At 40.8% G+C, this 12,806-nt stretch overlaps 1 protein-coding gene across 1 annotated transcript in view; it reads left to right on the top strand.

Moving 5' to 3' along the window:
- The window catches only part of POU6F2 (POU class 6 homeobox 2), a 1,003,473-nt gene that overhangs the window by 969,785 nt on the left and 20,882 nt on the right, over positions 1-12,806 (top strand). Inside the window, exon 9 of the mRNA XM_069215810.1 lies at positions 2,230-2,398. Within this exon, the coding sequence (XP_069071911.1) occupies positions 2,230-2,398 (169 nt within the window). The remainder of the gene's footprint in view (positions 1-2,229; positions 2,399-12,806) is intronic.

Below are 12,806 nucleotides of genomic sequence, written 5' to 3' on the forward strand. Positions count from 1 at the left end.
TAAATGTGCGTTATTAAGTGTGCTGGTCCTTCGCTAATCTTTGTGTCGTGGTCAAACATAACCGTGAAATATTCAATGTTTTTTTTTTTTTCCAACAGTCACAGAGATACGAACAACTATAACATGAGATGTTTTGTAATTTAAAATTCTGCAACTCAAGAAAACACTTTTTTTTCTAATTCTCTGTCCACAGATGAAAATGGATGTTGATTAAATAACTGATATAAAGCATATTTTTTAAACAAGTCAGGGGATGGGAACGTCCCCACTGGAAGCAATCTCGTGATGAATGTACAAGCTCTTACACACACATTTACTTTGGTGACACATAAAGATCGGTTGTGATGATGGTCACAGAACTGGTCGCTGTAGTCGCATAATTAAATCCTCTTCGCTATGAGAAATACAGTCGTTCGAGTTTAAAGAAACGTAGGCCCAAAGAAAGTGTGCTGTGTTTTGAATAAATAAAAGATCGAGAAAAAACATGTCTTTGCTTGTCTCAGAGTTTTCATTCCCATCCTGAAAGAGATTCGAACTGTGATATTTTAGGATGAATAATTCCAGTGTGTTTACCATCCTGTGTTCTGAGTGTTTTTGAAAACAAATATACAGTATGCGGTGTGCACGTCGCTATATTAATAGTCAATGTGATCGTTGTGCAAAACAGTTCAAATATGATAAAATAAAAAACCGCGTGAAACATAAACACTATCCGGTTTCGTGCAGTAAAGAGAGACAGGGTCCTTGCATTTAACAATGCCCTCTCCTCTGGAACATTGGTAAGATGTAGAAGCCCTCTGAAAAAGTGATGCTCCAGAGGAAGTAGTTTTGCAAAAAAATGACACTGGTCTATAACATAAAGATCTGTTTTGATGATGGTCACTGAACTGTTTTTTTATGCATTATTATTTCTTATTCAAGAATCGTGTACCAAAGACACTGTAGGGTGTGTTGAGTGGAAAAAAAAATCAAGAAGCACAAATGAGAGTTCTTATTATTTCAAAATGCACGTTTTTACTTGAAATAGAGAACTAGACTGTGGTATTTTTATGCTCTATGATTCCACAGAGTTTTGACTTCTCAGTATTTAGTTTCCATTAACAATACCAATGCGTGGTGGGCACTTAACGCTGTTAATGGCCACTGTTAGTGTTCTGGAAAAGAGTTCAAAGTTCTAAAAACCGAAGGTTTGTTAAACAAAAATGACACTTGTACCGAGTACGGCAAGTTCCGGAGCTGCTCCAAACGTCACTTGTGCCAACATATTTTCTCTGGAACATTTTTAAGATGTATTTGACCTTTGCAAAGATGTGCCAGGGGATGTCCTGGAGCCAGGCCCCCTCTGTGAGATATGGGCGCCTGATTTTCGAGCGTGTAAAATAATCTTTATGTTCACTCAATTGCTATAATTACAAGAGGCTGAAATTATGTTAGATGTTAATCAGCATAAAACATTTTGCAGATTTCGTTAGGTACCTCAAATAAACTATTTTCTCATCAAAATTCAAGGTTTTTTTTCGTATCTTACTCTCAAAAAAAGCTATAGAAAAGGTGATGAAAAATACTGAATATTATCCTCGACATCGATTAGGCCTACCACGTTGGCACTTTTTATACTGCGAGCAAGTACTGTTTTTATTTGAAGTTTGATACCTTAAGCTCCATCGATCAATTTAGTATGACTTTTATCCACAGATTCATGTTCGTGACTTTTAGAAAAATTGACTCCATTAAATGGCCCATGTTCCCCTTAAAGGCTGGGTCATTAACATACATATACTTACAAAAAAATTAAAAAAACGTTATAAAGATTTCTGATGCAAAATCTCAGGCCCATATTTATACTTTTTTAGCACTGCATTTGCATTTGCAAAATTGTATTTTGCAAGTTTGCGCCGCTTTTGCGTCAAAAATGACGCAAATGCGGCGCTAAAAAAGTTTAAATATGGTCCCCAGGCCCATATTTATACTTTTTTAACACCGCATTTGTGTCATTATACAATTGTATTTTGTAAGTTTGCACAGTTTTTGCGTCAAAAAACGACGCAAATGCGGCGCTAAAAAAGTATAAATATGGGCCTCAATGTCTTTGAGGTGATTCCCTTCCGGTAATTAGACCTTACTTCCATAGTATAGAACATCTCACGCTGACATGTGCCATCCTTTGTCCTATTGGTTGTGCTTGGCGGGTGCTGGGTAATAACGATTGTTTCACATTTTAATGTTTAGCTCCATCAGCCTTCGCAGACGCAAGTGAGTCAAGCAGCATCACAAGCGAACCTTCTGCACTTGGCTCACAGCCACGCAGCCTTGCCTCAAAGCCCAGTTCGCCAGCCTTCCTCTTCCTCCTCCTCAACCTCCTCCTCTTCTGCTCTGAGTGTTGGCCAGTTAGTCAGTAGTAAGTATCTTTCATTTTCTAATTATTCTTTTCTGGCTTTTTTTCTATTCTGGCTCTTTTGCTTTATCTTGTGTTCGTTCTCTCTTTTCCTGTGTTTGTCTGTTGCAGTCGCACTACCCTTCTGTCTATTTAAACATGTTAAGCATACACAACTCTATATTAGGAACATTAATCCCATATCATATTTTAAAGTCCTCTCTATTTCGAAAAAGGTCAGTTCATATCTGAAAAACAAAGGTATTTGCGTCATTTCAAGCTTATATTATGCTGTAATTTTAAAACCATTTCCGCAACATGAGATTTCAAGCGTAATAGATGAATTTCCAGAAATAGGTGTCATTTTCACCTGATAGTCTTACCTCCCGGCATTTAACATGTTACTCATCTTTTTAGGTTGAAATATAACATGTATGAAGAGAAGAAGAGTTACTGAAGACAAGCACTGCCAACACATGTAAACCCAGGCATTCACACATGCTGTACTGTTTATCTCATTGAAACCTGTCCTATTGTCTTTGCTAATGCTGGGGAAACGACAGCAATAAATGATTGCTTTCTGTTTAGAGTGCATAAGGGAAATAAAGAATTGACCGTGACAAACAGCATGATGAATGAGTATACTTTTCAGATATAAAATACCGTCTCATATTTTCCAACATAATTCCTGAAAAAGTATGATCAGGGCCACTGGAATTATGCAATTCTGCGGCAGTGGCTTTGACTGCATAATTATGGAATTGCTGCATTTGCCACATAATCTACCATCCGCTGCATAATCTGAGACTTTCACAAAAAATATTTCCAGCTCAAATGGATCAAAAGTTACAAAAAATGTGGGGCCTTGGGAATGATACACCAAACAGCCAACAGCATGAGGTGAGGGACTGAAGGCAATACTCCTCTAGTTGGAGCCGAAGCCCACTCTATGAATAGATGAAATAATCTGTAACTATATATTGCAGATAACTGTGCTGTCAAGCCAAACATAAAAAAATGGCTGTGTGTGTATCAAGAGGCCACAGTTTATCACTAAGGATGACTAGAGTATTTCCTGTCCTCAAATGTTTCTTGTACTTTTGTCAAGCTCTTGTGAGAAATCAGGATTGGAAAGGGGATATCCCATATCTTGAATAGTGAATATGTACACAGAATTGAGGTTTGCAAAAAATAGCATAATTTGCATACCCCAAGCATGTACTTGTTTCTCATAGCTACAATACACCAGTGTTCCTATTTCCTGGAAAGTCATTCCCACCAACAAACCGATTTTAGGACCTTGACGGGAATGCCTGCTCTGTGTGTTGAAATATCCAAGGGAAGCAATTGACCCCTTTGTAGTTGATTACTTGTTATACTCAATGTACTACTTAAATTTGCAAATCCAACATATGTATTTGAGCTCGACAAAGTATGGTGGAAAAAGAGTTAAAAATCTCACTGGGATATGTGCACAGTGAGGTCTCTTTTGGTGGTGGACTTGAAGCAGCTAACACTGGCCCATAAAAATGTGTTCATATCAGCCCCATAATCCGCTTAGTGAGTGTAGCGAGTATCTCTGACCCTCGCAAGGAGGATTTTGGAAAAGCATTGGGGTATATTTACCAATGTGTTGCGTCACCCTTGCGCCACACAAGGGGGTGCACAAGGGCAACGCAACACCAAAGTAAGATTTATCAAGCCACAAAAGGCCACCTTGCATAAATCTGAGTGGCTTGATAAATCTGAGGCAAATCTCTAAGTTGCATTACACTGCCCAATTGAGGTGTTCCATGGGTGAAGTATGAGTGTTCCCACATATCTGTCCATGGATTTTGGCATATTCACAGATTTAACATTAGTGGTAGACCTGGGAATGCATCAAAATGCTACACAACTCCAGGTGAGGCATAATGAGAATAAATATGTTTATTTCTCCTGGTTTTTTGCACCTTTCTATGTGTGCTGCGTTCTGGAAAATACCTCGGAGGATTGTTTATTTGCAGGAAGGTGCCCAGGCTTAGGTGCTAGGCAGCCAAAAAGGGCGCCAGTGGAAGGAATATGTAATATTAAATATGCCACATTCCTGTCCTTTCCCTTTCATGCACCACAGCATGGAGGCTTGCTGTGCTGCACTGCGTGAAAGCTTGATAAATATGGCCCATTATAAGTAAGACTGTAAGATATGTCTTCACTTCGAAAAGCAGCTCCTGGTCCTCAGGCTAACTAAATTTTTTCCTATGTCTGACATGGTCTGTCCAGCCCAGTCTCCTTTGAACCTCATGTCTTTTGCACTAGTCAAAAAGATATAGTTGCATCTCATGCTCACTCTCTCGCTAGTATATGCCTATTGCCCAGCTGAAAGCATTGCAGACTACTAGCGTAAACCGTGGTTTGGCACTGCATGTGTGTAAATGTGGGCCAATTTAATCTACAAGTAACAGACTTCTGCCCCCAGGATCATGCTTGAATTATTCAATTTCAGTCAGGTTACAGAGAGAAGAAAGAAGGTAGGCGCAAATGAGAGTTTTTTCTTGGACTTGGAAATCACTTTATGGAAACTAGACTATCTATATGAACTGTTTCAGTTCCTTCATCAATCAGACAGCTGCAATCAGTGGCTAATTGTACATTGTTTGCATCAAAGTACGAGATTGGACCAGGAGGGAAATTCAGAAAAAGGTTGCATACTCCCAACTTTAAAAGCAGCTCCCAAAAACATTCATATATATTGCCACTGTTAAAAAGTTGAAAGATAACAGGTAAGCTATTGATTCTTAGTGCTTCTTGTACATTGAAATTTAATTTGGGTGATTCTTGATATTGTACTCTAGACGGTCTCTACATCTTTCAGTCTGTAACTAAACGGTGTCAAAGAATTGAGTAAGTCAGAATCTGCAGAAATACATACATTCATGATATGGACCAGACATGATATGGACTAGAGTATTTGTTACAGCACAGTTTGTTTTAGATAGACCCGCTATTACAAATATAATTAATGACCAGATGCAAATATATTAGATGGCAGCTATCTGTGATATTTATGAACATTATGTTCACTTAAAAAGAACACAAAAGGGCCTATCTGCCATAAGCCTCTGGGCTCTGGGTAAATAGTCGACTCCCCTTTGGGAGAGGTGGTTAGGGGCAACATCAAATCCCCTGGGGGTTTCAGGCCACCCTGAAAATGAGAATAAGCTGTTACCAGCCAGTGCAAAGAGGGCTAGAAAGGGGCTACCCCTGGAAACTGTAGGGTGCGAAGCCCAATTTAGAGTCTCCTTTGTCAACATCCACAGAACGTTGACTCTGGGTAGAACCAATATGCAGTTTTTGGGGTCCCTTAGGATTAGAGGCCCACAAATTGTTGCCTAAAGGAAAAAGAAAATGGGAGCTTCTGGGAGAAAAGAAAACTGGCCAGTATTAGTGCTACACAATGTGTCAAAGACTTTCATCCACACACCTACGTGAAAGTTAGGCGAGCAAAATATTGTTTGAATAAAGCCCCAAAGCCAATAGCGAATAAGTGACCGAGTCAGCCAATGAAGGACTGAGACAGTTGATAAATCAAATAACAATAATTGCCAGAGACAAGGGCACAAACAATGATATGACACTTTTGTAAACAAATACAGACTTTAAGTTGGATGTTAAAGGCATGTGTGCAGCATCAAATCCTATGGAGTACCTGGGAACCTATTTTTAACTTCTGATACTCTAACTAGACATTACAAATGACAAGTACTTTCCTCATTGTGGTAAGCCTTTAACAATAAACGTCTTGCACATGTGACGAATGTAGATAGTCAACGGCAAATATGTTGTAATAGCTATCTGCAGTTATCCAAATCATAATCGAATCCAAGATGTGTGAATTTGAATGCTTTGAAGACTGAATATCTACCACTGCCATGGAATCGTAGTGATTATACTGCAGATACGTTTTGTAATTCCGCTACCCCTTCTTGCTAAACATTCTCATTGAATAAAGAGAATACTGGAGAGAGAGCCATAAAGCAATTGCGTGAGAAATCTGATGACTTGCAAGATAGGCACCAAAATACGGTCAACTGCAAAGTTCTTTGAAATCTGGGAGAGAACTATTCTAGGAAGCAATAGCCCAGGGATCGATATGAATTAAAACATTGTTGTCCTATTTACTTCAACGATGTATTTATAGATTACCGTAATACAAGTATCGTTAAAGTAATTGACGACCCCCTATCAAACATCCAGAGAGCTAAAATCATGGCACTAAAAGTCAATGAATCAGCCAAAAAAAGTGTTTGTGCTACTGTGAAGTAGTTTCAGATGGTCATCTGTTGCCCAATCATGAATCCTCAATATGGTCACGATTCATATAGCTGTTTACAGCACTAAGTGCAGCATAAGTACGCAAATACCAGCATTCATGGCAGAAACAAATCTTGTTTCCATTTCACAGAATAAAAATGGTGACATTTTACACTCATAAATAGATGTACTTACAATACTGTCGTACTGGCGGAATATTACGTGTGAGTAAATCTGCTCATAGCCATGAGTTGTGGGCATTTCATGTTGGTGACACCTGCACAAGGCTGTGCATGCTCACACATTTGGAAGTTTTATCTATTCACAAATTATTTACAGATTGTTTCCCACCCTGAAAATGGTTTGAGAGATACTGCAGTCAAGAAGAGGAATGCTTGGACATGCCCATATATAAAGGCCAATAGGGACACCCAACAACAATACTGCTAACTGCAGAAGGTTACATCTTGTTCGAAAATCAAAGCTTTCAGAACCTTTACTTTGAGATGAATATGATTAACATTAAGCATGGTTGTGATAAATAGTGAATGAACTTTTTTTCCCTACAGAGTTGGGATGATAAATATTTCAGTTTGTTAGTATATTCATGAGTGCAAGTCAAAGCAGGTTTGTTAGCATCCTATGTTCCACGGAATCTACATCTCATAAAGTTGACCCAGCATAAAGCTTGTTCAGTTCCTGACACTTGGAAGTTTTTTAAGCACTTGCTAGGTTAGTATGTGACTGAGCTGGCAGCATAGCATTCCAGCATTATCAGGACAGTAGCAGAGTTAGGATGCCATGGACCCTGACAAGCTTAAAAAAATCATAAAAATTTTAATAGACCTGCAGGTCGGGTAACTTGAATAATCTACTCAACCTAGCTGTAGAGTACTTGACCAGTAAATGGGTCTCTCATTGTGTGATCCAAGACAAATATTTTATTTTAAATATTCCCCTTTTTCTTCATTCTCACCTGTGAGTGCACATTCAAATACGTGAGTTTAGCATTTGTGCTGTACAAGAAAAACATATTTTGTTTGATTAAATAAACTAGAAGTTTGGTCCATGTAGAATAAGAATCTAGCGCACATATAGAGTACACATGATCCATGACTTGCCTCTTAGTTCACTAATAGCATTGCCATCAGGACAGGAGGGTTTCTCAGTTTATGTTTAAATGCTCACTTTTAATAAATATACCACTAAAGCATGATGTGGTAGCACACTGTCATTTACAGACAGTAAGTTTCTCAACAATTTTTTAGTCTTGAACGTTTGTGAGATATTCAAACTTTTGTGAGATATTCTGGGTTTTGTGGTCTGTTTTTTGCTTCCCCTGAGCCAATTAGACTACCACATCTAAGTATGTAGGTAAAATGTTCAGGAATGGGAACAGTTTTCATAATGACTTGGACTTTAGTGGTCACCTTACTTTGAAAATACTTGAATTGTGTGAATTTATTGTGTTTTGTAAAATGTAATTAAAAAAAAGTTTCATTATGATTCGCAGGGTTAGAACCTCGAAAGACCTTTAAAACCTGTTCAACAAGAGGCAGTGGCCAACATCCATGTGTGCCAGATATACTCGAGTGGGGTCAGAAGAGAAAAAATATTATTAAAGTATATATTTATATGGTTAAAAACCGGGGTCTCATCTAGGTGAAGTATGTATGCAAATCGTGGCTGTCCATGCGTGCTCATGGGTGCATGTGTGCTGATGCATTGTTCCTCATATTGGAATGGTTCTTGTCATAAAGTAAAAGAAAACGCATTCCAAGGTGGCCTTCCATGCATGAACATGCAGACGCATTACCACACCTGCAGCCGTTTTGAATTTTTTGAATACTCTGTGTAATTGCGTTAACAAAGCCAATAAATAGTCGAGACCTACTGACATTGCCAATACTTGTTTTTCATGTATTATTAAGCACCCTTAAGAATAAGCCTCAGGTGGTATTGTTGTTTGTTACTTAGTTTGCTTGCTATTTCTAAAAAGTCTTTATTGTAAACCTGATAATGCACAATATTGAGAAACCTAAATGCAAAAAGACAACAACAGCCAACAACAAAACCTAGCAACAGCTAAAAGCAAAATGTATTTGTAATGAAAAAGATTAATTGAATTGTAGTGTACTATAGAATACCTATAGACTTTGATACCCCTGACAAGGCCACAAAGCACAGTGATTTGCATTGGATTCCTGATTGCCCTCTTAGACGGTGTTGTTAGAAGTATGTTGGAGACAGTATGACCTATAAGGGAGATTTTGAGTGATGTGCATGAGGTTCAAAGACATGTTTCAAATGGTGCATTATACGTTGCTACACATTGGCATGAGATGTTACAAAGAGTGTGACGATGTAAGCATGTGTATATACCTACTTTACATTTTATATATTTGGTCATCTGCACTTTGTAATTAGCTGTATGTAAAGAGCCATGTTTTAGTGTTTTCTGAACCTCAAGGTGATTGTTTATTCTTCAAGTTCGTCTAGTATCGAGTTCCAGAGAGTCTGCAGTCAAATTGGTTAAACCACATGGTTCAAGAAGGGTTCAACAAGTGTTCTAAAAATGAGCACAGGGGTATCAGCACGTGCCTTTCGTTTCCCAGGGGCATAGCTTGGTCAGTTAGATTTGGGTGGTGTGAGCTTCAGATTTCCCAACAATCACCCTGGCATATAGGGCCTGATTACAACTTTGGAGGAAGGTGTTAATCCGTCCCAAATGTGACGGATATACCACCAGCCGTATTACGAGTCCATTATATCCTATGGAACTCGTAATACGGCTGGTGGTATATCCGTCACATTTGGGACGGATTAACACCTCCTCCAAAGTTGTAATCAGGCCCATAATGTTTAAATAGATTATACAAGAAGGCAGGATGCATGAAAGGGGCCAAAGGGGCAGTGGAAAGGGAGAGGAATACAGATTACTATGAGAGAAAACCAAATTTTCTGTAAAATAAACAATAATTTTGAGGACTTCCAAAACAGAGTGACAGTGAGTTTACTTTTTTGTCTGTGTGTATGTAAAAATCCCTGCAGAAATTCCACTGACATCTCACAATATCAGACTGAAAACACCTGTACCCAAATATTTAGAGGGGTGTAACATCTCAAACACCCCCACCCACCGAAGCTACTCCTCTGTCAGTCTCCATCAATGAGATTCACAGAATGGAAATTAATCAGCCTGCTGCCTTATAATTATACAGAAGCCTGGAGGACATCCGTGGGAAATGGCAGTGGGGAATGCCTCCTGAAGTGTCAGGACTCCTTTCCACTCTCTCACACGCCACATTTCAAGTGACTGAACCTTGGAAGAATAATCCTCACTACACAGAACCCTTCCTTAGTATGAATAATGGTAAAGTTAATACTTGTCTATCCTATTAAAAACAGCACTGACCTGCTATGTGATTTGACTTCCATTCAGGCTCAGATCTCTCAGGCATTTTTTTTTAAATTATGCAATAGACAGCAACGATTTCTGAAATGCAGTTTCAAGACACACTGTGCATCAGAATACAAATATTTATTGAGTGTATCGATTGGGTGGACATAAAGTTTGGGAACAGACAGGCAATACAGTCTGAGTCTGATTTTCAAACAACACTGGTCAGAGCATTATAATTGCTGAAAAAGAAAAAAAAACAAGGTGATCACGAACTTCTGCAAAATAATGCAGTTATGCTGTGTTGGACCTGGCCCTTTTGCAGGGTCATCCCCAACCTTTTTGCCTTCCTCCTCCTGTTTTTCTGACCTGTTTTTGTTGGTTCTAGGAATCTTGACACTATATCACTGCTGATCAGTGCTAAAGTGCATGTTCTCTCCTTCTAACCTTGGAATGATTGGCTTACACCTGATTGGCACATTTAATTTACCTGTGAGTCCCTTGTACAGTGGAACCCTTATACCCAGGGCCTCCAAATTAAATGCTAATAGTGGCCCTTCAGCGCAGCTTGCACACCCACAGAAGTAGCCTTTCAAACCTGTCTCAGGCCTACCACTTGCTGGGCCTGCAGGTGCAGTCTACTGCCATAGTAGCTTGGCATCTAAATTTGCTTGCCAGGCCTGGAACTCCCCTTTTAGTACATACAGATCACCCCTAAGGTAGCCCTATCCGCAGGGTGCTATGTAGATACGAGGTAGGACATGTGCCTTACTGTGTGGACTATTCTAGTAGTGACAAACAGCCTATTTGGTTTCTCACTGCTGTGAGTTCTGCCTCGTTCATAGGGTTGCATTAGGAAAGGCCCTTGCATATGTCTAGGTGGTGTTTTCTGATCTATGAGGAGCAGCGTGGGCATGTTTGGTATGTTTGGAATGGTTGTGAAAAATGCTGCTTATTGGTGTAAGTGGATTTTTTATTACCATTGTAGAAATGCCACTTTTAGAAAGTGGGCATTTCTCTGTGCTTATGGCTCTTGTGCTTTGCAGCCAGACTCCAATCCACATCTGGGGTAGGGTGACAGCTGGGCTTTGTGCTTACTTTCCAGACAGCCAATCATAGGGAGGGTGGAGATGTAACAGGATAACATCTGCATACTGAATGGTCTTCCTGGGCTGGGAGAGGGAGCAGTGGGGCGACCTTCCATTTGTATAGGCTGTGTCCTGCCCTCACACAAAGGTCTCATTTACCCCCTATTGATGTCTGGGGCCAGGGCTTTGGTTGAAGGGGGGTGTTGTGCACTTCTAAAGGTTCCTTGAAGTGCCTCCTGAGATCAAAGACAAAAATTAGTATAAGTTCAAGGGTTGTTCTCCATGTCTTTGGACTCTGATGGACCAGGAACCACATACTGCTGGAAGGGGACTGTTTTGCTGGAAGGAACCACCATTAGAACTGCCATGCTGATGTGTTGACCTGTGACCTGCCAGGTCACCCAAGAGGATAACCACTCTCTTATCAGCATTCTTCTGTGCTTGCCTGCTGCCTGCTCCTTAACCTGTGTGCCCCAGTGCTCTCCCAGGGGTCAACAGAGGATTCCCCCTGTTACCGGTGCTGACCCTTGTCCCAAAATGCTAGCGCCTGTGGAGTGCTATGTTTGGCACTGGAGAAAGTGTGTGGTCAGCGCTTGATTCAGTGTTGGCCCTCTCTTCCTTTGTGAAAGTCCCGCCACCGGCAGAACCCACCCTGAGGGACCTGAGTCGGCCCTGAAGGACAGAGACATGTCGCCTTCTTCATCGACAGGGAACTGGAGCTGTGTTATCTGCATGGGTGGCCTAACAGGGGAGAATCAGTGCAGCGATAAGCGGCTGCACCACTGGCCCGAGTGTGAGGTGTTCCCATAGCTCACTGGTTGAGCCCCTGACAGCGGGCAGACCAAGTAGGGTCCCCCTGCAGGAGTCTTCTATCCTGGGCATTTGTCGTGGACTGTCACCACCTGTGAGAGCCGAGAGGTGTTGTGCCCCACCACCCTTGGGCAGGTCCAGGGAAAGTTGCTGAGACCACCTCGGAGGAAGTCCTGAGATGGACCTCTGGCTGGGTGCAGCTTCAGTGCCAGGAGGATTATCGTCAGCTGCTGTATTACCTCTAGTGAGGATGCCCACAGTGGCCACAGCAGCTGATCAGTTTTCATGCAGGGGAGATTGGGAGAGATCGCCTTGTTGCACTGGATAGTGTGTGTGGCCCCCTCTGGTTTGGGACATACATTTGGAGGCATTCGTAACTCGGCCAACAGGATGTGAATGGAACCCTGGACAGAGGCCCCTTTCCTGTTGGGCCATCTTGGTACTGCATTCATGAGCAAAGGGGTACAAGAGCTCCTGTGCTGGTTGTAGAGTATTTCTACCCACTGGATGACTCCCCCAAGGATGTGCAGATGCACCACAGCCTTCAGGTAGAGGAGGTAATGGTGATGCTTAGCGAGGCTGGATCTACCGGTGATGTTTTTGCCCTCATTATGTTGCTGCATTTCATTCTATGACCCGATTCATGCAACATGTCGTGCTTGCCATGGTCGGTGGGGACATGCATATTTTCAGGACTTAATTGGTATGGGGGGTAATGTTTATGAATGATGTATGCTATCTAGAAAAGTTTCTCTTTATATTGCATCCATACTGATGATGATCTGACTACTGCTTGGTTAGCAGGGTAGTACTGATTTGTGTCATTTCTGGTCTAATGTTT

Source organism: Pleurodeles waltl, chromosome 2_1, assembly GCF_031143425.1.
Source record: "Pleurodeles waltl isolate 20211129_DDA chromosome 2_1, aPleWal1.hap1.20221129, whole genome shotgun sequence".
Taxonomy (NCBI): Eukaryota; Metazoa; Chordata; class Amphibia; order Caudata; family Salamandridae; genus Pleurodeles; species Pleurodeles waltl.